The sequence below is a fragment of the Episyrphus balteatus genome, chromosome 3, assembly GCF_945859705.1.
Source record: "Episyrphus balteatus chromosome 3, idEpiBalt1.1, whole genome shotgun sequence".
NCBI classification, from domain to species: Eukaryota; Metazoa; Arthropoda; class Insecta; order Diptera; family Syrphidae; genus Episyrphus; species Episyrphus balteatus.
In genome coordinates, this window is record NC_079136.1 from 93723793 (window position 1) to 93750247 (window position 26455).

The following is a 26455-nucleotide window of genomic DNA, read 5'->3' on the forward strand; positions in this document are numbered from 1 at the left end:
AAAGAAAAATTGTGTTTTCGATTCTATTTCAATTCGATTCCTCGATCTGGTACTTCCATATACCTGGATCGAAATTTCGATTCAGTTTCAATTCGATCTTTAAATCGGTCATACAAACGGGGTATTTGTTAACCTGCTTTTACACGTAGTATTTTTTGGAAGACGTAAATTTGAAAGTTAAATTTTTTTATTTAGGTATAACTACAACGGCCACTTTTTGCAAAAAGTCAAAAAGTGAAAATTTGCAAACTCATTTTGAGACAGTTTTTCCGACCACAAAATTAAAAATAATGATGCAGAAAGCTTATTTTTGGTTTAAAAAACAATTTTTGTAGTTTTCTTTTTTCCAAAAACAAATAGCTCTAGAAATAAATAAAAAAAATTTACTTTTGTAAATTTACCACTTTTTCACTTTTTAGGTTTGTATGAAAAAAATTCCAAACAGGAACATCAATATTCAGTAATGGAATTTTTTTTGTACAAATACCGCTTCCCATACCGCTATCGCATAGCTTCCGGTGTGTTCAAACCTTAAGGGCTGACCATATCGGAAATGTGTGTGATAGCGGTACGGGTTATTGTATGAAAAAAGTTCCAAATCTAATGGCTTGACCACACCGGTTAATTAAATGAAAAAAATCCAAACTGGAACATTAAATATTTAGGTGTGGAATTTTTTTCATACAAAACCGCTACCGTAAACCTACCATGCGCTAGAGTTAAGGCTTGGCCACACCGGAGGGTACGCGGTAGAGGTACAGGTAACGGTACGGGTATTTGTATGGAAAAAATTCCAAACTGACACATCAACGTTCGGGTGTGGAATTTTTTTAATACAAATATCGTTGCCGCTACCCGTACCGCTACCGCGTACCCTCCGGTGTGGCCAAGCCTTTAAGGCTTGGGCACACCGAAGTGTACATGTGGTAGCGGTACGGATACTTGTATGAAAAAAAAATTCCAAACTGACACATCAACCTTCAGATGTGGAATTTTGTTCATACATTTATCCGTACCGTTACCGCATGTACCCTTCGGTGTGGCCAAGCCCTCACCTATACCACTACCGCATACATTTTCAGTGTAGTCAGACCTTAAAGGCTTGACACCACCGGAAGGGTATGCGGTAGCCCTACGGGTAATTATATGAACAAAATTCCAAACTGGTATACATCAATATTCAGATGTGGATTTTTTTTCATACAAGTACCCGTACCGCTACCCGTGCAGCTACTGCATACCTGTCCGGTGTGGCAGAGCCTTAATTGAAATTCACTCTTGCCATCCCTGTACAACAAAAGCCAAACCCATCTAAACTCTTATTAAAAACGCTTGACAGTCATTTTTTTCTACTACCACTGCAGTCGAATTGAGCCGATAAATAAATACTTTTCTTTTCTGTGTTTCTGGTGTTGAATATTTATCAATTTCATCTTAAAGATGGAAGAAATTGATTTAATAAAACCTTTGGAGAATTTAAACATTGAAGAAGTTTGCCGTGCTTGTTTTGAAACATGTGAACAATATAAAAACCTATTCGATGATGCTGAATCCATCGATCAACGAACGTTGGGCGATGTCTTCTTTGACGTTGTGAAAATTGAAGTAAGTTTTTTTTTTAATTTATTTTTTTCCAATTAGCTGATATTCTTTATTCGCAGGTTATTAGTTATTGGTCTATATGCATATTTTATAGTATTGTTTTAAAGAAAATTCTGCAGTATTAAATGTTTCGAAAATTATTTTTCTGAATTCATCAGATAAATTTATTGCAACCCCACTTTTTTAAGCTTGGCAGATACTTTACTAGTCTCAAGAGTATACATACAAAGATACTGTACAAACAACAATTAGCCAACTAGATAAACATTTTTTGTTGGGCTACAATAGAACTGTAGATCGATTTGCATCTTACTGCTTGCACCCCTTTCATTCATTCATTTTAGTTATTATAAAATAGCTAATAAGTTGCAAGTTGTGTGAATATACACTTGTTTTGCATGTAAATAAACACAAAGAGATTTCATGTCTATATTATCCCAATATTAATGTGTATTTCGGTTCAAACATTAATATTTGGAAATCTATGATCAAAAGTTCGGTTCAAAGGAAACACTGACAAACTGCTATTGAAATCGTAGGTATGTACAAAGTTAGTGAGTTTCTCCTTTGAACTGACGAAGTAATCTTCGAAGGCACCCAGTAAGAAAGTTTTTATGGTTAGCAGAAGATCATACACTCTACTTCATACCAAAATAAAAAGTCTGTTCAGCGAGGATTTTTCTAGATCAGAACAGGACAGGACAGCACAGTTTCGTGAGAAACGTCAGATCAAGTTAGAACAGTCATTTAAACGTCAGTTGTCAAAATAAAAAAAAAAAAAAACAAATTGTAAATTATATGAATTTTTTGCTTATCGGTTCTCGTTAGTTTTATTTATTTTTTAAGTTTTTACTGCGGAAAATATAATTAAAAATTGTTTTTAGTTAGAAAAACCACGAGCACCCGAGAAATATTCGCACAATTAAATCAAAACAAAAAGAAAAAAATGACAGCTTTGCTTTTGACATTTCTCACGAGTCTGTTCTAACCTGATCTTACTCAAAACCAAGAACAGAAAATCCTGTTCTAAACTGTTCTAGTTTTGTCAATGAACAGGAAACTAGAACAGTTCAGCACAGAAAAAATCTCAATGAACAGCAAAAAGCTGTACTTTTCTGCCTAGAACAGTCCAGCACAGCGTCAGTGAACAGACTTAAAGATAAACATGATTACATGGATTTAACTGTTCTCATATACCTACAAAAAAGTAACAAAGACGTGTAGTCAACACAAAGAAGAATAATCCTGAACTTTGCAGACAATTTGTCTGCTGAGGTCTGGACAGCTACCAAAGTGGCAATCGCTTCGTTTTATCAAAATCCAGGGGCTATATTTTGTAGTTTTTTTTTATTGTCTTAACATTTTCGGACTTTCATTACCACTGTAAAAATGGACCGATTTTCATAAAATAAATCGCAATGGCTTCGTTTTATCAAAATATGATATTTTAAGTGCGTTTTTTGGCGCAATAAAACAAAAACAAAAAATTAATTTTAAAAATTTTAGACTTTCGTCACCACTGTAATTTTCATAAAAAGTAATCGCTTCGTTTTATCCAGACCTAGGGCCGATATTTTTTAATTTTTTTTACTTGTCTTTGTTTCGGAAAGAAATACGGTAATCGATTGGTCTCTGCTCCACACACACAAAATGAAGCAATTGCCATTTATTCTATGAAAATCGGTCCATTTTTACAGTGGTGACGAAAGTCCAAAATTATTTTAATCATTTTTTTTACGGCCATGGTTAGGTTAGGTTAACTAAACCTGGCTATCAACAGGAGAGCTGATTTTTTTTTTATTAGACTTTATTTCATCCCAAAAAAAAAAAAATGTTAAACTGATATACTCAATCTTTGAGATTTTTGTCTTATTGTCGTTGAAATATTTGGAGCTTTTTATAAAACGAGCGAGACTACCTATGTCTATATTTGCTAGATCACTAAGATTGTTATAATAAAATTCTCCTAAATAGAGTCCACGTGTTTAGGATAACGCAGGACATTCACGGACAAGGTAAGGTACCGATTCCACCTCCTCCTCATCCATGCAGCTTCTGCAGAAATCATTGAAATAGATTCCAAGGCTTTACGACCATATTATTCACTAATTTCAAAACATGTTTAGGAGCCAGTTATAGCAACCAATCAAATTCATCATTGAAACAAATCATTGGAGTGATTTTTGACAAGTCAGTTATAGCTATCATTGAAAAATTTCCATCAGTAGAAAGCCCTGTCAGTTAATTTAAAATCTAGAAGAATAAAATGTTCGTTTAATTGCCAATTGATCGAGGTATATATGTATTTCAAACTGAAGCAGCCACAAAACATGTTTTGCTATAAAACTTGTTTTGAAATTTTTCAATAATACGGGCGTTAATGTTTTATGAAAAGCGGCCCATTATTACAGTGGTGACGGAAGTCCAAAATTATTTTAATTAATTTTTTTGTGTTTTTTGCGTTTTTTGGTCATTACTTTTTTGTTAAGACAATTGTCGAATTCATTTCAACCACTTGCAGTCACTACTTAAATTGCTACTAAAGTCGATACTTTACGGCTGTTTAGGAAATTAGTAAAGGTAGCGAGAGAATGTTCAGAGCGTGCTCAGAATGATCAGAGCTTTCTTCTGAACTAAAAAAGAAAAACCCTCATAGTAAGAAAAAAACAAGGTAAAATTTGTTTTGTTCCCTAAAAATGATTTTATGTTTCACAAATAAACAAAAATTGGCTCTGATTCTTCATTTCTTTACAAAATTTTTAGTTTGGTTTGACGTTTTGCATTTGGCAACATTGTAGTGTGTGTGAAAATTTGTGTATCCGTCTCAAAAAAGAAATTTGAAAATTGTCGATTCTTAGGGAAAAAGTAGCGAATTTTTTTTCATTGGAATTCATTTAAGAAAAAAGGACGACTGTAAGTCGACTGGAGGTCGAATTTTTGATTGTTTGAAATTCGACATACAAAATATCGCCCCTATATTCTGATTAAACGAAGCGATTACCGTTTATTTTATGAATTGTTTGAATTATGAAAATTGTTATTTTAAATGATGACTTACGAGTATAGAGAGAAAACAATCGAGCACAAACGATCATATTAAAAACAAACGGTTATAATTTTAAAATTTCGCTGGTAGATAATTTTTCGTTTCCGATTATGCTGTGTCATTTTTGTATTTAATTTTCGTAATGTATAAGTAGCGTACTGGACTTAGGGGCTCATTAGCTAAGAACTGTGTTGATTAAGAGTTTTAAGTATTGCATACATTTTTTTTATTTAGTAAAAAAAAAAAACTTTTTAATCTTTTCAGATGAAGGCAAACGCTGAAACACCACCTTGCCGCATTTGCTTGTCTTGTGCAAGTGATCTCATAAATGCTTATAATTTCATACAAAAATCACAAAAAAACAATGGGCGTTTACTTCAGTACTTAATAAATGCCAATATTAAAAAAGCTGATTGTCTCACTGAATTTCCTATGGACATACCCATGGATAATAGTGTCACAGATTTTCTTCAAATCAAAGTCGAAAACGAAGCACTTCATGATTACGACTACAATGAATCAATTCCAGACAATGATAGAAATTCATCGGACATTAATTTTGATTCAGATGAAAGTGATTATGAACCGCTTGTTAGCAAGAAGGAAAAACTTAAAAAATTACAATGCACATATTGCGATCGTGTATTCAAACGTCAAGATTTCTTTGAAAATCATATGAAAAAACATAAAGAAGAAGATGTAAAGAAAAAAGGTACGTTTTTAATTTATATATTATTGGTTATACAAAATAAAAATTATTTATTTATTTAGAAATCGATGATTCCGATGACGAGCAAAAGCTTGAATGTGACGATTGTGATTTTAGTTGCTCTTCAAAAATGGAAATGAAAAAACATCAAAAATCAGATCATCCAAGCAGGTATGCAATTGATTTTAAAAATCTGTGTTATTATTAATAAACAAAATAGTAATTATAAATCATCAACAACGATCAACTGGTCAAACTAAAACGACAACATTGGCAGACTTAATATTCATAAATTTACAACTTTTAATTAAGTTATTAGTTATATTAAAAAAATTGAATTTCTGATTCATTTCAACAACAAAATAAATTTAATTGAAAAACATATTGATATTTTGCTTTAATTTGCAGCAAAAAATCAAAGAAACCCTTGAAGACTCGTAGCCAACGTACCAACATGAGTACCCGAAGCAAAACAAAGCAAACCAAAGAAAAGTCTGGGCGCTTTGAGTGCGACCATTGCAGTAAAACATTTGCATGGAAAAAGGATCTCTTTCGTCATGAAAAATCTCATGAACCTAACACCAAGAAGTACTCATGTCCACATTGTGATCGTCGATTTATACGCAAGGATAAACTTCAATCACATGTTCTTGTACATTTAGGTGGCATAGTAAAACCTCGTTGTTCCAAGGCCACTTTAGCATTCTCCCGCCAATTGTATTCTCAAGAAAAATTCAAAGAAATTGTCTGTATGATTTGTAGCTACGACAAAGCAGAAAATATAAAAGAGCTCAGTAAGCATATTAGTTCACACGATGGGCAGCAAATTGAAGGTTTCGAAAATAGTGAATATGTGAAGAAATTCTATGCCGACAAGGACTTACAAGAAGTTATGATGCTTCTAGGTAATCAAATCGAACAGAAAGAATTTGGAAAATTACATTCTGTTATCAATGTAAATGGCTTAGAGATGGGTATTAGTGATTCGGATGAAAGTGATCCAGAAACTTTGTACACATGTGAAGTTTGTACTGAAACATTCAATCGAAAGCACAAGCTTATAGCACATTCATTATCCGGACATACTGTGGACGAGTGTTTATACAAATGTGACAAATGCAAGTTAGAATTTACTTGTAAGGAAGTTTATGATAGCCACCAGAAGCATCACTGTAACAACGCCGACAAAGATTTACATTGTGAGAATTGTCCTGCCCGATTTGTTTGGCCTCAAAATCTTGCAAATCACAAATGTACCAAGGAAACTGAATCTGGTAAAGATAAGACTATTTGCGAACCTTGTGGAGAAATATTTGCCACACAAAAAGCTTTCCGTCTTCATAAAAAGACAAAATGCGGAACAGTTGAGCTAGACAAAGAGAGCACTACCTGTGAAATTTGCAACAAAGTCTTTAGTTTCCCCAGGGATTTGAGAAAGCATAAAAAAATTCACATTCCCGATGGCAAATCTCATGATTGTTCGGTATGTGGCGAGAAATTTCTTCGTTCTGATAATCTTCGAAATCATTTGAAGTCGCACACTAGTAAGGTTGAAAGGCCATTGGTAGCCAAGAAATTAATATGTATGCTTTGTGGCGATAAATTCACAACAATCGGTAGTTTAAGATACCATTTGTTTAATCATTCCGATGGTCAGAGTGAGATTGACTTTGAGAATTCCGGATTTGTTTTGAACTTTTATCCTGGAGTAGGGAAAGAAGTAGTATCGGAATACATAAAGAATTGCTTTAATGAGCAAAAGTTGTCGCAACTGTATTTAGCGGTTAATAAAATTGGTCTTGAGATGACACTGAGCGATTCTGATAGTGATGACGATGAGCAATCTTTCAAATATCAAGAAACTCCTTCGAAAACTTACGTATGTGAGCTGTGTAATGTTAAGTTTCCCCGACGACAAGCCATTATACAGCATCAATATGCTGAGCATGATTCGAAAGACAACAATTTTCCGCATAAATGTGTCAAGTGTGAAGATCAATTTGTATCTGGGGCTCTTTTAGAGCGTCATTTCAAAAGTGAATGTCAAAATGAAGCAAGAACTAATGCTTGCGTTAAATGTGGCATTAAATTCATTTGGAAGGAGAATTTAGTCGCTCATACTTGTTTCAAAGAGGAAAAGAGTCCGGAAGAGAATAAACAGTGTGAAGTTTGTGGTAAGAAGTTTATCTGGCTGAAAGATTTGCATAGACATAAACGTAGTCACATACCTTATGAGAAGAAATTCGAATGTTTGATTTGTGCTAGAAAGTTTAACCGCAAAGACAACATGAGAGCTCATATGAAAGTTCACACATCCGAAAACCAAGTCAAGGACAAAGGAAAGGCTTCAATTAAATGGGAACAACAAGATGAAAATCTATGCAAGCCCAATGGACAGAAAGTCATTCAATGTAAGATTTGTTTATCAAAACATAATACAATCAAAGATTTAACAAATCATTTGATGAGCCATAAAGATCCGGCAACATTCAAACAAAGAGAGGCCGAAGCTAGGGAGATTTCAATGATGATATATGGAAAGCAAATGGAGATGCAAACTCTAGAGAGAGCAATTTGTAAAGATCTTGAAAAAGGAAGCAATACACGTTTCTATTCAATTACCAATGAAGCTGGTTATGAGTTGAATCTAAATGATTCGGAAACTTGTTCCGACTTTGATGCCGATGATGATGACGACGATGACGATGATGATGATATGTTAAGAGATCGAAAAGTTATTCTCAAAGGATACAATTGCCAAATATGTTGTCAAAACTTTAATAGAAAATTCAAAATATTCGAACATCAAAGAACCGACCATCAATGGGAGGAATTGCCATACGAATGCAATCGATGTGGCTCCAAATATGTTTGCGAAAAAATTTATCAATTACATTTGCAAAATGATTGTGAGAATAATGAGAAACAATTCAAATGTAAAACTTGTCCCATGAAATTCGCTTGGAAAGAGAATCTAAAGAATCATGAAAAATATATGCATGATCAGAATCCAGCAATGCCAAAGAAACATCATTGCGATATTTGTGGAAAGAGTTTCCTTTGGGTCAAAGACTTGACGCGTCATCAGAAGACACATCAAACTGAAGATGAGAAATTCGAATGTACTTGGTGCTTTAGGGTCTTTATGCGAAGAGATAATCTAAAGGTAAGTGGAATTTATATTTTTTATTTAATGGACTTCAGTGTTAATGCAAGTCGGAATCTAATCAATAATTTGTAACTAATAACATAAAATCGACCATTAAATTAACAAATTTCATATTTTAAGTAAAAGAAAATCATTTAATCAAATAACTTTCCTTTATTACACGTTATATCGGTGATTTGGGAAACCATACTTTACTAACTCTTTAATAGACATAAATATTGAAAAAAAAAATAACGAATTTAGAAAATTTTTATTCTAAAAGCTAAAAAAATGTAATAATTTGTAGGAAACTTTTGACCATAAGTTTATGAATGAAAATTATTGTGTGGCCTTTCGGCCATTTGATCGGAAATAGAGAAATTAAAACTCCGCGTACCCAAAGCAGGTACTTTTTTTCGAACTCCCAGAAACTTTTGGATTTCAGTTATGAATAGAGCCTTTTACGACCTTTCTTTTAATGCCTCACTCGGTGGATTTGGAGGAAATTTTTGAAAATTCTTTTTTTTTTGACAAGGACTATTGGATTATTTTGGAAAATCTTAAAAAAAAAGCACGACTGGGTCGCACGTACGTCCTCTTGAAGTTCAAAGCACTTTTAATTTAAATTACTTGTAGATTTTAAGAGCTTCTTCTATATAAATTTTGTAGAAATTTTGTTGATGTTAGGGAAGAGCCGACATTTAGGAAAACATTTTGTGAAATGAATTTTTTTTTTTGTTATTTGACTTTTTTGAGAAAAACTAAAAATGCAATTATATTGCAATTGCTTTGAATATTACGTCTGCAGACTAACGCGTTTTTCAAAATGGCGGATGCCCCACAAGACCAATCAATACGCAAACTGAGATTTATACTCAGGATAAGGCCCTCTTCAATACTGCATCCAAACTTAGCTGACGTCACAACTTTTTTCAGATTTTTCCCCATTGACTGAACTATTTGTGCAATCCATACATTTGGTGCGGGTGTGGAAAAACAATGCAAAAGAATGCAAAAAGACAAGCGATTGGTAATTGCAAAATTTGAAGTCTAAGTCTCAAGTATAAGTCAATGAATGCAATCTTTTTTTGTAATTGTGTAAATGAATTTCAAAGACTGCATTCACAAAAGATTGTATTCTTTTACAACCTTGTCTGTACCAAATTTGAAGAAAATTCGTCCACCCGTTTAGACTATGGAAATATGTACAGATGGACGGATAGACGCACGGACAGAATTGCGAGACCCTTTTTTTCGGACTTCTCCATAATCGTTATGTTGTTTTTGATTAAAACCTCAAAATTTTTCTTTCGACACGAAACCAATATTTGCCCTATAGAGCAAGTGTAATAAATTTGTAATTTTGTTAGATGCATACATAAGCCTGTTCACTATCATCTCATATCTGTAAACCAAAACTTTTTTCTAGACTATGATCCAAAAATATCTGCTTCCGAATGGAAGAAAGAAAAAAGGGTTAAAATTGTGTTATAGTCAGCTATTACATGAAGCCTCAAGAGGCGCGCCTCTTTTCAAAACTAATGAGTGCAAAAGAGAAAGAAGATAAAACAAAAAATTATCCGACCGGAGAGTCGTGGGCCAAAATTCTGAGACTCTTTTTTGACGTTTCTTTTTCCACTCTTTCTTTTTTCAACATTGCCTTTCATTTCTTTTTGCTTCTTGGTGAAATACAACAACAACAATACTTAAATCAAAAGAGAAATGTCAAATTTGAGTCTTTGACTCAAGAGGCATCGTGTAATAGTACGCGCCTCACAGAATGATTATCAAAAGAAAATTCGAAAAAAGAGTCAAGCCTCTTGAAGCTTCATGTAATAGCTGACATACAAATTGTTGTATTATTTAATGATTGTATGAACTTATGACTTCCCTTCGATCCACTTATTACCAAAACCAGAATAGGTCCTGTGTATCTTTTTTGATAGTAACTTGATCCACACCGAAATATGGAATGATACAACATTTTAAACCCAACAAATATCAACTTTTTTTTATTTTCAACTTCGCTTTAAATGTTCAGGAGTCTGGGACCTTTGATTTGACTTCTAATTTTCATCAAAGGAAAAAAGAATCAATAAAGTACACAGTTCGTCACGTGAGTTATTATTTGTCCTATAGACCATTTTTGCCGAAAATGAGTTACAGATGCCATCTTATATTTTCGATCACGCTCTTTCGATTGCTGCAATCAGAATCGTCCTATCTCTTTTAGTTTTCGAGACAAAAAAATGATTTTGTCGTTTAGATCAAATTTGTTCGATGAATTTTATGCTTATTTGTTCTATAAACGTTTTTGTATGCAATAGGACAAATAATAGCCATAATAGCTCCTCCTAGGAAGAGGCGAAATAATCAAATTTTGAAGTCATTGCATTGCCAAAACGATCGTTGCTTAATGCTAAGGTAACCATCTCTAATGAAAAAAAGAAGGAAATCATCCATATCGTCCCGTTTCTGCCACGTATCTACACCGCAAATTTTGTTCAGTTTTTAAAAGAAATATACATTTTTCTTGAAATTAAAAGTATGAATTGAACAAAAGGAAATCAAGTTATTTTTAAGACATATTGACTGAGTTGTCCTAAACTAAAACTAAAACCCTTGTATATTATTTGTGTTTACTTTTTTAAACTCAAATAAAGAATGTATTGAGTTTCGATTTCAATAAAAATATTTGGTTTCCTATTTTTCTGTTTTTGTGTCCTATATCCAATACAAATTCCACTGGAGAAAAAAATTTTAGCTTTTGTTTTTCATGTGTTTGTAACTGTATGGACATGTGACTTATGTCCATTTTACTACTTCTTTTTAAATCAAAAATCAATATTGAAAAAACCTTAATGTGTGGTTGGGAAAATATCTAATCTTTCAAAAAACATACAAATCACTGTGATTAGGCTCAAAAAAAATAAGCCAACCACCACTTTGAAGTTTAAAATCGCTCTCCTGAAATGTATGTACATATTTTGTATATTTATTAAACTTAAATGTTTGTGATAAGTATAGTACATCTCAAATCATTTAACAAAGAAAACAAGAACCTTATTTAAAGTGATGTTTTTGAGTAACAGGGATAGTCGCGATAAGTTTTAAAAAACAATGATATAAATAAAAAATGATTTACATACGAGCTTTATTTAAAACTTTCTGATATAAAAGTATTTTTTTAATTGTATTGTTACTAATAAAAGTATTAAGTTCACTTTAGAATATATGTAGCTCACTAACTCACACATCAGCCCATTCCTAATTTAAAGCCTGTCCCATCATACAAAAAAAACTACTTTTGGAAGTCAAAAATTTAACAAAAATTAATATTTCTTTTTCATAGGTTCATATGAAAGTGCATCAGAACGCAACACACATCCTATTGCCAGACATTTACTATCTTGCTCGACCCAATGGGGCAAAACTTGCTCAGTGCAAGCTTTGTGATCAGCAATATACAAACATATCTGATTTAGCTGAGCACATTCAAAATGGACATATTAAATTACAGATGCTCAGCATCACACCAAACCCAGCCAGCTATTCAATAACAAATGCATTAGGCTACGAGATGGATATAAACGATTCCGAAACAGAGCGCGAGGGTGAAGACGAGAAGTATGTTTGTGATCTTTGTGATGCCCGATATAATCGTCGATTTAAATTACTGCAACATCAACAATCGCTACATTATTCTGACAACATTCCTCACAAGTGTATCGATTGCAGTTTTAAATGTGTTTCAGAGCTAGTGCTCAATTATCACATGCGCACTCAGTGCATGAATCTTGTTAAGCAGTTCCGCTGCAGCAAGTGTACTATGCGTTTCATGTGGAAGGAAAATCTAGAGAATCATGAGAGTTTAATACACGATGGTAAGCGAAAACATACTTGTACCGTTTGCAAAAAAGATTTCGCCACACAACATGACCTAAGAAACCACACCGAATGCAAAGCCCCGGCAGAGGAGAAACTCTTCAAATGTGATTTGTGTGATCGTAAATACAATCGAAAAGATCGACTGATGAAACACGCGAAAGTTCATGCTCCCGGCGGTAAAGAAACAAAACCAAAACGCATTAAAAGCGAAACAGCGGACAAGAAATTCTTGTGTGCATTCTGTGGCAAAGAAGTGTCAAGTTCATCCAATCTTGTCATCCACATGCGACGGCACACTGGTGAGAAACCATTTAAGTGCGAATTCTGTAATAAAGGTTTTCCTAGATCTTCAGATTTGGCTTGTCATCGAAGAACACACACCGGAGAACGACCACATAAATGCACAGTGTGTGAAAAGGCTTTCTCCCGTTCGTATAAACTTCAGACCCATATGCGAATTCATTCGGGTGAGAGGCCTTATAAGTGCACTTATTGTGAAAAAAGCTTTACACAATCGAATGATTTGACACTTCATGTACGTCGACATACGGGCGAAAGACCCTATGTGTGTGAGACATGTGGCGAAAGATTTATACAAGGAACTGCACTTAAAAACCATCGAAGAATGCGTGGGCATTATGAAATTTAAGCAAATACATTTTTTTTAAATAGGTTTTCGTAGGCTAACCTTTTAGGATTGTAAAAAAAAAAAAACAAGAAAACAAAACATTAAAAAGAAAATATTCATATTATTATGTATTTTATTTTAAGTATTTTTATTTTATTTCGAGGAATTTGGCTTTTATGATGATAATTTTATTTTATTAGTAAATAGTAAATGTTTTTTACAAAATAAATATAAAAAGCATTTTTTTATTTCAAACTATTGAATGGAGAAATTATAAATAATACAGTCAAATAAGGAGAAAAAAAGGGTAAATCTCGGAATGAATGTTAGTAGAAATTTTTTTTGCTCAATATCTTCCTTTTGCCATTCTATAATATATCTCAAAAGTCTAGAAAAATCTCATGTCCGCTTGTCGCGATTTCAAGGTCAAATCGCGAAATGGAGATTTTCAAAATTAGCAAAAATAGGCTATGGTATTATATACATATATGATACATGATTTCAAGGTATTTTTTAATGCTGATTCCAAAAAATCTAAAATCAAGACAATCTGACGTCTCTGGAAAAAGTTATACCTGTTTTTCATCTGTCAACTCATATTATTATAACAGTTGCAAATTTACTGCCGAAAACCCCTAAAAGTTATGGTAGACGAACCAAATTTTGCATGAAGATTTTAGAATCCATCATTATTAAAAATCAAAACAATCCATTACAAAAAATATATATACCTATGAAATAATGGTATTTTTTGATGAAGGGGCAAATTTAAGGATATGCACTAAAGAAGATTCTTGTTCATCTTAGGAATAAGTGCTAATAGGCTAATTTTTTCATTTTAATCTTTGTTTGGATATTCTTTAATTACCCTCAAAAATCAAAAAAAAATCTAATGTCCGCAGGTCCTAATTTTCTTGGTTTGAAGATAAGTTGCAGATTTTAAAAAAATAATAAGAAAAGTTTAAATTTTTATATGTATACCAACATAAGCGACATGATTTAAAGGTATTTTTTAACAATTATTCCAACAAAACTCACAAACAAGTCAACCTGACCATCCCTGAAAAGTAATGCACCTTATTCATGTTGATCTGACACAAATATCTGAAGTGTAGTTTTTCAATTTTTTAAAATCTGCACCTTATCTTCAAACCAAGAAAATTAGGACTTGCGGACATGAGATTTTTTTTAGATTTTTGAGGGTACTTAAAGAATATCCAAACAAAGATTAAAATGAAAAAATTAGCCTATTAGCACTTATTCCTAAGATGAACAAGAATCTTCTTTAGTGCATATCCTAAAATTTGCCCCTTCATCAAAAAATACCATTATTTCGTAGGTATATATATTTTTTGTAATGGATTGTTTTGATTTTTAATAATGATTGATTCTAAAATCTTCATGCAAAATTTGGTTCATCTACCATAACTTTTAGGGGTTTTCGGCAGTAAGTTTGCAACTGTTATAATAATATGAGTTGACAGATGAAAAACAGGTATAACTTTTTCCAGAGACGTCAGATTGTCTTGATTTTAGATTTTTTGGAATCAGCATTAAAAAATACCTTGAAATCATGTATCATATATGTATATAATACCATAGCCTATTTTTGCTAATTTTGAAAATCTCCATTTCGCGATTTGGCCTTGAAATCGCGACAAGCGGACATGAGATTTTTCTAGACTTTTGAGATATGTTATAGAATGGCAAAAGGAAGATATTGAGCAAAAAAAATTTCTACTAACATTCATTCCGAGGTTAAACCCTTATTTGACTGGATTAAAAATATGTATTTGTATTTTTGAATTTTCTAAATGGCAGTGGGTGTGAAATTAGTGTTTTTTTTGCAAATATTTTTGCATCTATAAAAGTCGAACCCTGAATTGACTATTAAGGACTATGCTGGCGATTAAGTACTTAAAGCACCAAATTCTCAGCGATTAAAATGTTAGGCAATTATAAATTAATAATTCAAAGGAAGGATATTAGATATGTAAAACCATTAAATTCTTGAAAAAGTCGAATACATTTTTCTTCTAATCCTAAATAGGCTAAATATGGGGCAGTGTTCCTTGAAAATATTTCCCTATTCGTTTACTTTCTTAGGACGATCTTTTTCACTCTTTCGTTATAATATTAATCCTGAAGTTCAATTTTCACTTTTTCTTGTTAGCCAATAAATATAGTTTACGTTTGTTTTTTTCACAGGCTCATATGACAGTGCACTACAGACACATAATATTCCACGCCATATACTTCATGAGTCGTCCGAATGGTAAAAAATTGATCAAATGCAAGGTGTGTGACATTAAATACCCAACTATCTCGGATCTCTCTCAGCATATTAAGAAAACACATTTAAGCATACTAATGATGGGTAAGGTTCCAAGTCCAGTTACCTATTCTATAACAAATGAATTGGGATGTGAACTAAATATTGACGATTCAGAAACTGAACAAGAAGAAGAATATGATTTTAGATACACATGTGAACTATGTGAAGAACAGTTTCATCGTCGTTTTAAATTAATGCAACATCAACAAGCTGAACATTATCATGACGAAATTCCTCATCAATGTGACACTTGTAATTTTAAAAGCATTTCAGAAACTGTACTAACTTATCATAACCAAACACAATGTAGTAATACTCAGAAGAAATTTCATTGTCCAAGATGTACAATGCTTTTTATGTGGAAAGAGAATTTGAAAAGACACGTAAAATTGATCCATAGTGGATTGCACAATTGCAGAATGTGCAAGACTGACTTTGCAACAAATTACGACTTAAAGTATCACACCGAATGCAATCAAAATGAGGATGCCAAAAATTTTGGATGTGCAGAGTGTGATCAAAAATTCAAACAAAAAATTAGTTTATTTCATCATTTAAAAACCCAGCACCCAAAGAACGATGAAACTTTAGATTTCTACTTGTGTCCACATTGTGGCAAGAAATTTTCGAGTGCTGGGAATTTGGAAACTCACATTATTCGACATACAGATGATAAACCTTTTGAATGTGATGTATGCAAAAAACGTTATGCTCGCCAGGCAGACTTGAAAATGCACCAATTAACGCATACAAAAGAAAGGGCTTACAACTGTACTGTTTGCGATATGGCATTTGCAAGATTATATCAAATAAATACTCATATGCGGACTCATACGGGTGAAAAACCGTACAAGTGTACGTACTGCCCAAAAGCTTTTGCCCAATGCAACGATTTGAAAATTCATATTAGAAGGCACACGGGGGAGAGACCGTTTCAGTGCACAGTTTGTAAACAAAGATTTATAGAAGGAAAACTGCTGAAAAGACATCAAAAATCGACGGGTCATTATTGAGTTCATAAATTTTATTGAAGAGAACTGTATGTTGGTTTATATTTTTGATACCTACTTATTATATTGTTGTGATATTTGTTTAAATGAGGCTACGAGAACAATAGTGGCGTAAGCCAAAAAATTAAGTTTTGAACTACGAGATGGTACAGGGTTTTTTAAAACAACCATCTAGTTTTGAGTGTATCTAGCTGCATAAATCTATGTTTGTATTAAAATATGTAGATATATTAAGAGACCATGTTTTTATGAAAAACTCATTGTTGAAAAAAAGTGGGTACCCCACTATTGCTCTCATAGCCTCAAATGTATAAATGTATGTATGTGTGTTCTTGTATTCTCATATTTTAAAATACATTATGTATGTCCGAAAAATGTAAACTTTAGGGAAACATTGGAGATTTTTTCGTATTTTTCTGTATTGCTATTCAAAAAACTAGTTTTTTTGATACATACTTATTGTATTGTTGTGATGAAATATTGATCTTTGTTTAAATGTGTATGTGTGTGTTCTTGTATTCTTGTAATTTCATAATTTAAAATATATTATGAATGTCTGAAAAGTGTAAACTTTAAAAGGGACTTTGGAGTTTTTGCGTAGGTATTTAATCTCGGTTTGATGTGTTTTTCTGTATTGCTCTTCAAAATCAGTTCTTTCTTCGACTTTTTGAATTTAATTTTAATTTAAAAAAAATGACAGTCTATTGAATTCAAAGATATAAAATTTAGGACGCTTAAATTTCCACCATTCAAATGGACATTTTTTAAATAGCAAACCTTATTGAAACGACAGCTATAATGACTGCATCCCTTTTGGAGTAGTAGACTATTCATGAGAAGAAATCTAGTACTATTAAATAAACATCCTTTTATCTAATCGAACAGAACACCCCAATGACGTATGTATGTCGTTTGTACAAAGAAGATAACATAACGACTCGCTCTAGGAGTGCCAATTTATTTTGAATTACAAATGTATCATCAACGTTCCATCCTTTCTTTGGTCTTCTCCTCAATTTGGGATTCGGAAGCGAATTATTTTAGAGCAAATGATAGCAGAAATAGGGTTTCATGTGTTAATTGTAGCATTTAAAAATCTAATCTTCTAATCATCTACTCATGAGTAGTCTAGCAACTCCAAAGGAACCTTAGCTTTAAGCCTGGTACTGTTCGAGATAAATTTTAGCTTCCATAAGTCTGGTACGCTGCTCGCGCTAAATTTTAGGTCCCATACAAATTATCGAAAAATTTTAGCTGGGCTAAAATGAGTCCCACACAAATTATCGATAACTTGTATGGAAATTTTATCTTGGCTAAAATTAAGCGCTAGCAGCGTACCAGGCTATACAAATTAAAGGGTACGCTGCTCGCGCTAAATTTTAGCTCCCATACAAATTATAGAAAATTTTTAGCCGAGATAAAATGGATCCCATACAAGTTATCGATAACTTGTATGGGAATTTTATCTCAGCTAAAATTTAGCGCGAGCAGCGTACCAGGCTTTAAGCCTGGTACGCTGCTCGCGCTAAATTTTAGCCAAGATAAAATTCCCATACAAGTTATCGATAACTTGTATGGGATCCATTTTATCTCGGCTAAAAATTTTCGATAATTTGTATGGGAGCTAAAATTTAGCGCGAGCAGCGTACCAGGCTTTAGGCTTCAAGCCTGGTACGCTGCTCGCGCTAAATTTTAGCTGAGATAAAATTCCCATACAAGTTATCGATAACTTGTATGGGATCCATTTTATCTCGGCTAAAAATTTTCGATAATTTGTATGGGAGCTAAAATTTAGCGCGAGCAGCGTACCAGGCTTTAAGCCTGGTACGCTGCTCGCGCTAAATTTTAGCTGAGATAAAATTCCCATACAAGTTATCGATAACTTGTATGGGATCCATTTTATCTCGGCTAAAAATTTTCGATAATTTGTATGGAAGCTAAAATTTAGCGCGAGCAGCGTACCAGGCTTTAACGAAAAATTTTAGACGAGATAAAATGGATCCTATACAAATTATCGATAACTTGTATGGGAGTTTTATCTCGGCTAATTAGCTCGATCTGCGTTCGCAGTTCGATAATTTCTATGGGAGGTAAAATTTAAATTTTAGCCGAGATAAAATTCCCATACAAGTTATCGATAATTTGTATGGGATACAATTTAGCTCGGCTAATTTTTTTCGATTTTGTATGGGAGCTAAAATTAAGCGCGATCTGCGTATTTAGGCTTCATGTATTTATTGTAGTACTAGATCTACTCATGCGTAAACTGCCACCTCCAATGGCACAGTGTTATTAAAGCCTATAGTTCGCAGATTGAGCTAAATTTTCGCTCCAATACAAATTATCGAAAAAATTTAGCCCATACAAATTATCGATAACTTGTATCGGAATTTTAGCTCGGCTAAAATTTAGCGTACCAGGCTTAAGCCTGGTACTCTGCTCGCGCTAAATTTTAGCTCCCATACAAATTATCGAAAATTTTTAGCCGAGATAAAATGGATACAAGTTATCGATAACTTGTATGGGAATTTTATCTCAGCTAAAATTTAGCGCGAGCAGCGTACTAGGCTTTAAAGCTTAGTACCCAGTATTACCCCCGTTCCATTGGAGGTGGTAGTTTACTCATGAGTACATCTAGTACTATAATTAACACATGATCTTCTACTCGAGGATATAGAAATGTGTAGTTGTTGTACTAGATTTGTATCACGAGTAAACTACCACCTCCAACGGAACAGGGCTATTAACTGATTTCATATTTTAGCCTAGAAAATACCCAAACGAACCTACTGTGTTCTGTTCGATGACACTTGGGGTTGTTTTTAGTACATCACTATGCAGGCGTTCGAGAATCTATCCGAAAGGCTTTCACCTTTAAAGCGGGGTTCACACTGACTAACTTACCGGGCAGACCGATTGTCATTTGGTCGGATGAGTTTTTGCATTCTCATTCAACGAACAATTTTCGTCAAAACGCATTTTCAGCTATTTTTTAATGTTTTTTTCACTTATTCTCTCAAACTAAAAAATATGATAAATCACTGTCTGCCGGATAGACATGTTGGTCAACTGATTGACATGTCCGTCCGACCATCAAAATATCAAAATTTTTTGAAAACCATCCGGCAAATCAGTAGACCGTGTCGTTTGGGTGTTCACACTATCAAAATAGCCTCAAATCAAATGACAGCTGGTCTGTGGGGTAAGTTTGGCAGTGTGAAGCCTCTTATCGTGTAAATCCGACATAACAAAACCAAAAAAGTTGGCTAGATTTTTGAACGCCCTCATACCTCTGCAAGACAATCTGTCAAATTGGACATCTTTTGGTTTTGTTTATTTTTTCACTTTTTTTTTTTTTGAGTAAATTATTTTACGTGATGTTGATAATTACCTATTCAACATTCAACAATCTATAACAGTAGAAGACCACCAAATCCTCATAGCACATATTGTACAGAAACGGTAAACGGAGCCGGTGTCAACTAACCAATACACAACTTGTGAAATCCAAAATCATCGTCATACCATTCCTCAACTAAAATATTGTCCTTTTTTTTTAAAAAAATAAAATATCAAACCAAACCTACACTAATGGGAAGTGAGAATTCAACAAATCATCGCAAATGGTATCCACAAAATATCATAAATGCCTCACAATTAACTAAAGGTTATGTTTGTCTTGTGATCAACCGCAAGGTCACGATACCCAATCAAATTGTAGAAAAACTATGGCAAAATGCTGAATACCGTTGCACCGTTGACGGAGGAACAAATCGGTGGAGGGATTTCCTATTGACGCACGACAAAGGCAATCAATTAAAATTGCCAGACTTTATAACTGGCGATTTTGATTCAATCACCGAAGAAACATCAAACTATTTCAACAATTCATCGATACAACGAATTCACACACCCGATCAGAACTATACAGATTTCACTAAAGCAATACATGTATTGGAACCTATAATGCAGAATAAGGGTTTAAATGACATCATTGTATTTCATGATACATCGGGTCGTTTAGATCACATCATGGCAAATATACAAACGTTATTTAAAGCGAAACCCGCTTTAAATGTGTACTTACTAGGAGGCAGCTCCATGACATGGTTGCTAAGGTCTGGAGTGCATACTATACATATACCAAAAGACCTAGTCGATAACCATCGATGGTGTGCATTGCTGCCAGTTGGTGGTAGGGCAATAGTTACTTCAAGCGGCCTTAAATGGAACTTAAATCAATCGGTGTTAGAATTTGGCGATGGAATTGTCAGCTCATCGAATACGTATTCATGTGAAACAGTGCAGATAGAAAATACAAACAGCATTCTCTGGTCAATGGGTGTGTTTAATTTTCATGACGATTAGTTTTTAGAATAGAAAAAAAATAGAAAAAAAGGATAAATAATATTTTTATTTTTCAAATTTATTGGTTTTTTCTTGAATAAGTTAATTTAAAATTGGTTTTATTAGGAGGCATCATTTGAATTACCTTGTTTGAAAGATTGGATGGTTTTTGTTTTTGTGAAAGTCCCCAATAACAGGCCCTAATGTGTGGTTAGGTGGTTAGTGCAATTAACTGTAACCATAGAACTAGGGGTTGAAGATAAAAGGGGCAAGTAAACGGTCATTAATAGGTTTGTTATGATGAATCTCATGGTGGTCAAAGTCTGTCATATGGGTGGTATTATGCTTCCTTACCAACATTGAAGAAGAACGTTTGTCAAAATACTTCTTACACTAAAAAACTCGCACTGAAAATGCAAGCAAAAATCACCATTAAAGCATAAAACCACCCATATGACTGACTTTGAACGCCATGAGATTCATCATAACAAACATACTAAATGACCGTTTACTTGCCGTGTTTACTTAAGAAACAGGCGGCAAGCTTTTCGGTTTTATAATCGAAAAAGTGAAGAAGATTCAATCTTCTCCACTTTTTCGATTATTAACTCTAAATTGGTCAATAAATCATCTTTAATTTTCGGTTTTATATTTTTCCATTTCTGAGGCCAATTGAATGCTTGTGTATTTGCATTTCCTTATGCCAGGAGTTTTCAGGCCTACCTGTTTTCTTGTTCCGGGTTATATTGGAACGTTGTATAATATTGCGATTTCCCCTGCGTTCTCCTTTGAAAATGGTAATTCCAACTGACTTGGTTTTGCTGAATTTTTTGAAAGATGGTATTTTTAACATGTAGGGTTCCTCGCACTCGCACATTCGATCAAGGTTTGTTGCTCCTGCTGTCATACGAAGTATCCTCTTCTCCACTGATGTCAATTTACACTCATACTTTCACTACATTGCCCATCATTGTGAACCTTTCGTAATGTAATGATTGATATCGTTACCACATGTATTTGTATCGCTGTTTACCTTTGATCCCGGACGTCTATGTTTTTGCATTAAAACTTGTATGGTATGGCACGAAAACACTAGCTTACCTACAAAGCATCACATCTGCATCAGAACAGAAATATATTTGATGCAAAAGCATCACGCGTTAATGATATCAGCCGACTCAACAATGGTAACTTTTGCCTTCAAGCAGGTAATGAAAGACTGTAATAAAGACCAGGGACTCAAAACGCTTCCCTGTACACCTACTGTGTGAATTCTTCAGTGACTCCAGCTGGGCATCTTACTATAATGTCGTTTTCTATTTGCCAGATTTTGAGTTACTTTAACCACTAAGATTTTGAGATATAATACAATTATATTTCAAATATATTTTTGAAAAAAGAATGAACATAAGGGCCTGGCTACCCAGTGTTGTGCCAATCACGTTCCGATTCACATTTTCTAGGAACAAACGTCGAAAAGAGGAAAATCGTCACCCCTCTTGCCTATAACCTGACTGGTTAGGCGATTGAAAAATCACCGTGTAGCCCGGCACTTAGACGATAAAAAATATAGCTTTTTGAGATTGCTAAGTAGTTTTGCCAATAAAATTTAACGGCAATCTAATTCAAAGCCAAAAGTACCAAAACACGCGTTTTTGACTTGTTAATATTCTAATATTTCAAAAACGTGACGTGCCAGTGAAATTTTAACTTCGAATTCGGAATCAGCACATACAAAGTCTTTGGTTTGATACAAGATCTATTTTCATTGCCGACCAGTGTTATCAGACAATAATAATTTTAATAATAATAATGTTAACTGCAAGACTGTAAGACCTAAGGTCTTTTAAATGCATACTGCATGGCACTTGTTGGAAGGAATAGAATGATAGGAAAGAACCAACCTTATTATTTTTCAATACTCATCAAATAAATGACATTCTGAGTATCACAGATTTACGTATCACGTATTGTAGGTTTGTCATCGTTTCATAACTTCCTCCTACCGGGTAGTTACGCGGGAGGCCAAGCCGCTCCTTATTGACCTTAGCTCTGAATATGTGGAAGTAGCCCATAGGTACATGGTAACTGGAACTGTAAAAGCCACCGTTGATCTCATCTTGGAAATTCTTCCGCTACCGCCTGGATCTAAAAACAAGTGCCTGAGTTTAAACACTCTCCCTCCTCTCTCGTTTGTTAAAAGCTTCCTGTAGTAGATTGGATTAAGGAAACTTTCGCTCCAGTGATTATACATTCAATCACATCTTATAAGCCCGGAGACAAATTAATGAATTACAATCAGCTCTAACGTGAATTTCACTTGGAATGTTTCCCACACGGAATACTTTTGTTCGCCCGGAAAAGGTATCTTGAGTTTCACCCAAAGGAAATTTGCATTTTCCGCTAAACTAGTTTCTTGCTCGGCACCAAAATTTAAGTGAAGGAAGAGCCGTCGACAATCTGGCATATAACCTGAAAAAAAATTCAAAATACCGAGAGATGTCAGAACGTGAACAACTTTTCGCCCGGAACTCACAATAGGGGAATAGTGAAATTAAATCCGGGTGGAATCTTGTTAACTTGAATGTTTGAAAAAGAAAGTATTTAAAGAGAAATTAAAAAATAAATCAATTCTTTCATCCATTTTCGAAAGGGTCTAATTTTTAAATAGTTATGTACACTTTTATTTTGACATTTATATTTAAATGTATTGTTAAACATTTTTCCCCGTCATGCCAGGCACTCGATACAATAACTCTCCATCATCATCATAATAGCAGTCCTCCACCTTGTATGTCGCTCCCTTTTGCCTCAACTTCCGTGGTATATAAATCTTATCTCTGACTTTATTCATTTCATATTTCCTTATATCTTCTCGGCTAACAACGATTTCATCCGAAGCATATCGTTCAAGAGAAAATACTTTTTCTTTTGCAACAATTCCAGTACCACTGGGATTGTTGAAAGGAACTGGTGACATTGGTTCTTCGAGCTTTAATGTTTTTAGTTCCTGCAGGCGCATTGTTCGTTTATCTTTGATTTTATCTGAAAGGTAAGTTTCTTCATCATCAGCCGTAGGAATCTTTGACAATATCTTTGCCTTTGAATCTGTTAGCATTGTTTGTGTAGGCTCTTTGTCGCCATAGCCTTTACAGCTAGTTATTATACTTAAGAAATCTGTTCTTTTTGGCTTTGACAGAGGCGTTTTAGGACTCCAACCGGTTTCAAGGTTTTCCACATCCTCTTTTTTTCTTGTCGAAAATTTCATTAGATGCTCTTTCAGTTGACGATTGATTTGTGGAAAATCACCTTTATTCAAACACTGCCAGTTCTTCATAACAGCATTGTCATGTTCTTTAATTCTTTTCGCTGACCTCGGCACCCATTTAGATCGAATTATCTTTTGTATTATTTCCGGAGTGGCTGGAAAACTTTCGACCAATCTATCAACATTCCATTCTTCGGGATCGCGTGAATGTAACAATTTTATTTGTTCCTTCTCAGTGTAGGTTAGGAAATTGGGTTGTTTTTGTTTGAAATATTTATTTTTAACAACCCACAGACGCATTTGTTCTTTTTGGTCTTGCATTTCACGCTCATATTGGTTGTAGGTTTTGTTGACTTTCATAAAATCAGATTCCAAATCATCGACATCGTTTAAATTTTCATTCTGTTCGAAAATGCCCTCTCTGCGAAAGACTTGGGTTTGTATGCCAATACCGGGATTAGCTTTGCGACGAACATATTTTGTAGGTACTGTGTAGAAAGAGCGCTGGATTATTTTGGCAAAAAACATTTTGTTTCTGTGGTAAAAGTTGAAAAGGAATTATATTAATTTATTATAAAAAAGTATTAATTGTTCGTACCAATAAAAATATGTCATTTGTTTTTAGATTTTACGAGTTTAGTGCAAGCGCAAGGTGCAAAATACAGTTGACAGTTCACAGCTGTTTTTTGTTTTCGCTGTAGACTTGGGCAAAATGTTCAGATATATCGTATCGACAGAATCGATAGGTTTCCATTATGTAATCGATATTTATTGTTTTGTAATTTAAATTTGGAGGAATAGATAATTTTTTAAGTACCCATTTATAGTCAAATTAATATTTTTTGAGTCAAATCCTAGTATAAAATAAGTACCCTTATGTAATTAAATAACATATATTATTATTTTGATAAAACACATTCATTTATCGATATATTTGTTATTTTGTAAATATCGATACTTTTTTGCTTCCTCATCCCATCCCTGTTGTTTTTGTGTGCTTTTCAATTAAATGGCTTCGTTCAGCAAAACAAAACTCGTATTTTTACATGAGCAACAATTAAGCAGTAGTTTTTTCAGCTTTTATGTCCCATCTACATGAGGGACTTAAATAAGTAAAAAGTTTACTTGTTAGTGCCTGGCTACACAGTAATTTTTCAATCGATTGAAAAATCATATGCGGTGGCTACACACTGTTGTGCCCAATCACGTTCCACTTTTACATTTTCTAGGAACAAATGTCAAAAAGAGGAACAAATTAGCAATGGAACTGTACTTCCCTCATAAAATTCAGTTCCCTTCGTGAGCATCTTCCCCCTTTAGTCAGCTATTACATGAAGCCTCAAGAGGCTTGACTCTTTTTTCAAATTTTCTTTTGATAATCATTCTGTGAGGCGCGTACTATTACACGATGCCTCTTGAGTCAAAGACTCAAATTTGACATGTCTCTTTTGATTTAAGTATTGTTGTTGTTGTATTCCACCAAGAAGCAAAAAGAAATGAAAGGCAATGTTGAAAAAAGAAAGAGTGGAAAAAGAAACGTCAAAAAAGAGTCTCAGAATTTTGGCCCACGACTCTCCGGTCGGATAATTTTTTGTGTTATCTTCTTTCTCTTTTGCACTCATTAGTTTTGAAAAGAGGCGCGCCTCTTGAGGCTTCATGTAATAGCTGACTTACTCCTCATCCCTCTTGCTTATGTCGAATTCCTTTCAATTTTTTGAATCGCCTCAAAAAAATCGAATTTTTGGTGTTAAAAAGGAATATGAAAACAGACCGAATTCTTTTTGCGATTATATGTGTGTCATTTGACAACAATTTTACACGAACGTCAAGCTGAAACCAAAACAATTTCTGCAAAATAAAACCAGAGGTTCCTTTGATCAATAATTTTGTTTAATTTCTTCGGTAATATAAAGTTATTTTAATCAGAATCAAAGGGAAATTGCAGTTATTATTAAGATCTGAGTGAAGATGAAGTAGAAGGTTATTATTTTGGCCGTATGCTGTGGTTTTACAGAGAAAAAATTTTCTGACGACAATTACGAGAAGAAAAGTCACAGTAATTTGACTTTTTCACAAGAACTATGCCAGGAAAAAATATATTTTAATCGCACATTGTTTTTTTTTTTTATTTATTTCACATTTTTCCGCAATAAAAATACGATATTCAATTAAAATTTACTCTTTATTTGAAGTTGGTGTTCTCAAATAAACAAACAACACGAAGAAAACTTTCAGCTTGACGTTTGAGAAATGTCAAATGTTCCAAGTGTGTGTGCAAATCCGTGTAAATCTCTCAAAAAAGAAGGATTAAAAAAAATTCGAATTCTGCTTCGTTTGAGGCGAATTTTTTTTCTATGGAACATGATTTTCAGAAAAAATTCGCTTCGAGATCGCCGAAAATTCGATTTTTCAATTGAAAGGAATTCGACATTACAAACTCACTGCTTAGGCGATTGAAAAATCACCGTGTACCC

The 26455-nt window shown here is 33.7% G+C and overlaps 3 protein-coding genes across 4 annotated transcripts; 2 read left to right on the forward strand and 1 right to left on the reverse strand.

The window, feature by feature from the left end:
* Positions 1 to 1329: 1329 nt before the first annotated feature.
* On the forward strand, positions 1330 to 16378 carry LOC129916415 (zinc finger protein 91). Of its 2 annotated transcripts, none has more exons than XM_055996332.1 (5): positions 1330 to 1605; positions 4913 to 5360; positions 5420 to 5528; positions 5766 to 8523; positions 15230 to 16378. In XM_055996332.1, the coding sequence occupies exons 1-5, from the start codon at positions 1441 to 1443 to the stop codon at positions 16367 to 16369; spliced, it is 4620 nt and encodes a 1539-aa protein (XP_055852307.1). In that variant the 5' UTR covers positions 1330 to 1440; the 3' UTR covers positions 16370 to 16378. The 2 variants fall into 2 exon arrangements, with proteins under 2 accessions (XP_055852307.1, XP_055852306.1); XM_055996331.1 differs by lacking the exon at positions 15230 to 16378 and adding an exon at positions 11858 to 13055 and having other exon boundaries at positions 1334 to 1605.
* Positions 16379 to 19810: 3432 nt separating this feature from the next.
* On the forward strand, positions 19811 to 20795 carry LOC129916418 (thiamin pyrophosphokinase 1). The gene has a single exon (XM_055996340.1). It carries the CDS (start codon positions 19958 to 19960, stop codon positions 20732 to 20734), a length of 777 nt encoding a protein of 258 aa, XP_055852315.1. The 5' UTR covers positions 19811 to 19957; the 3' UTR covers positions 20735 to 20795.
* Positions 20796 to 23324: 2529 nt separating this feature from the next.
* Positions 23325 to 24696, reverse strand: LOC129916417 (neugrin). Its single transcript, XM_055996339.1, has 2 exons — positions 24580 to 24696; positions 23325 to 24516 (listed from the first exon to the last, which is right to left on the reverse strand). Exon 2 carries the CDS (start codon positions 24507 to 24509, stop codon positions 23427 to 23429), a length of 1083 nt encoding a protein of 360 aa, XP_055852314.1. The 5' UTR covers positions 24510 to 24516; positions 24580 to 24696; the 3' UTR covers positions 23325 to 23426.
* Between the last annotated feature and the right edge of the window lie 1759 nt (positions 24697 to 26455).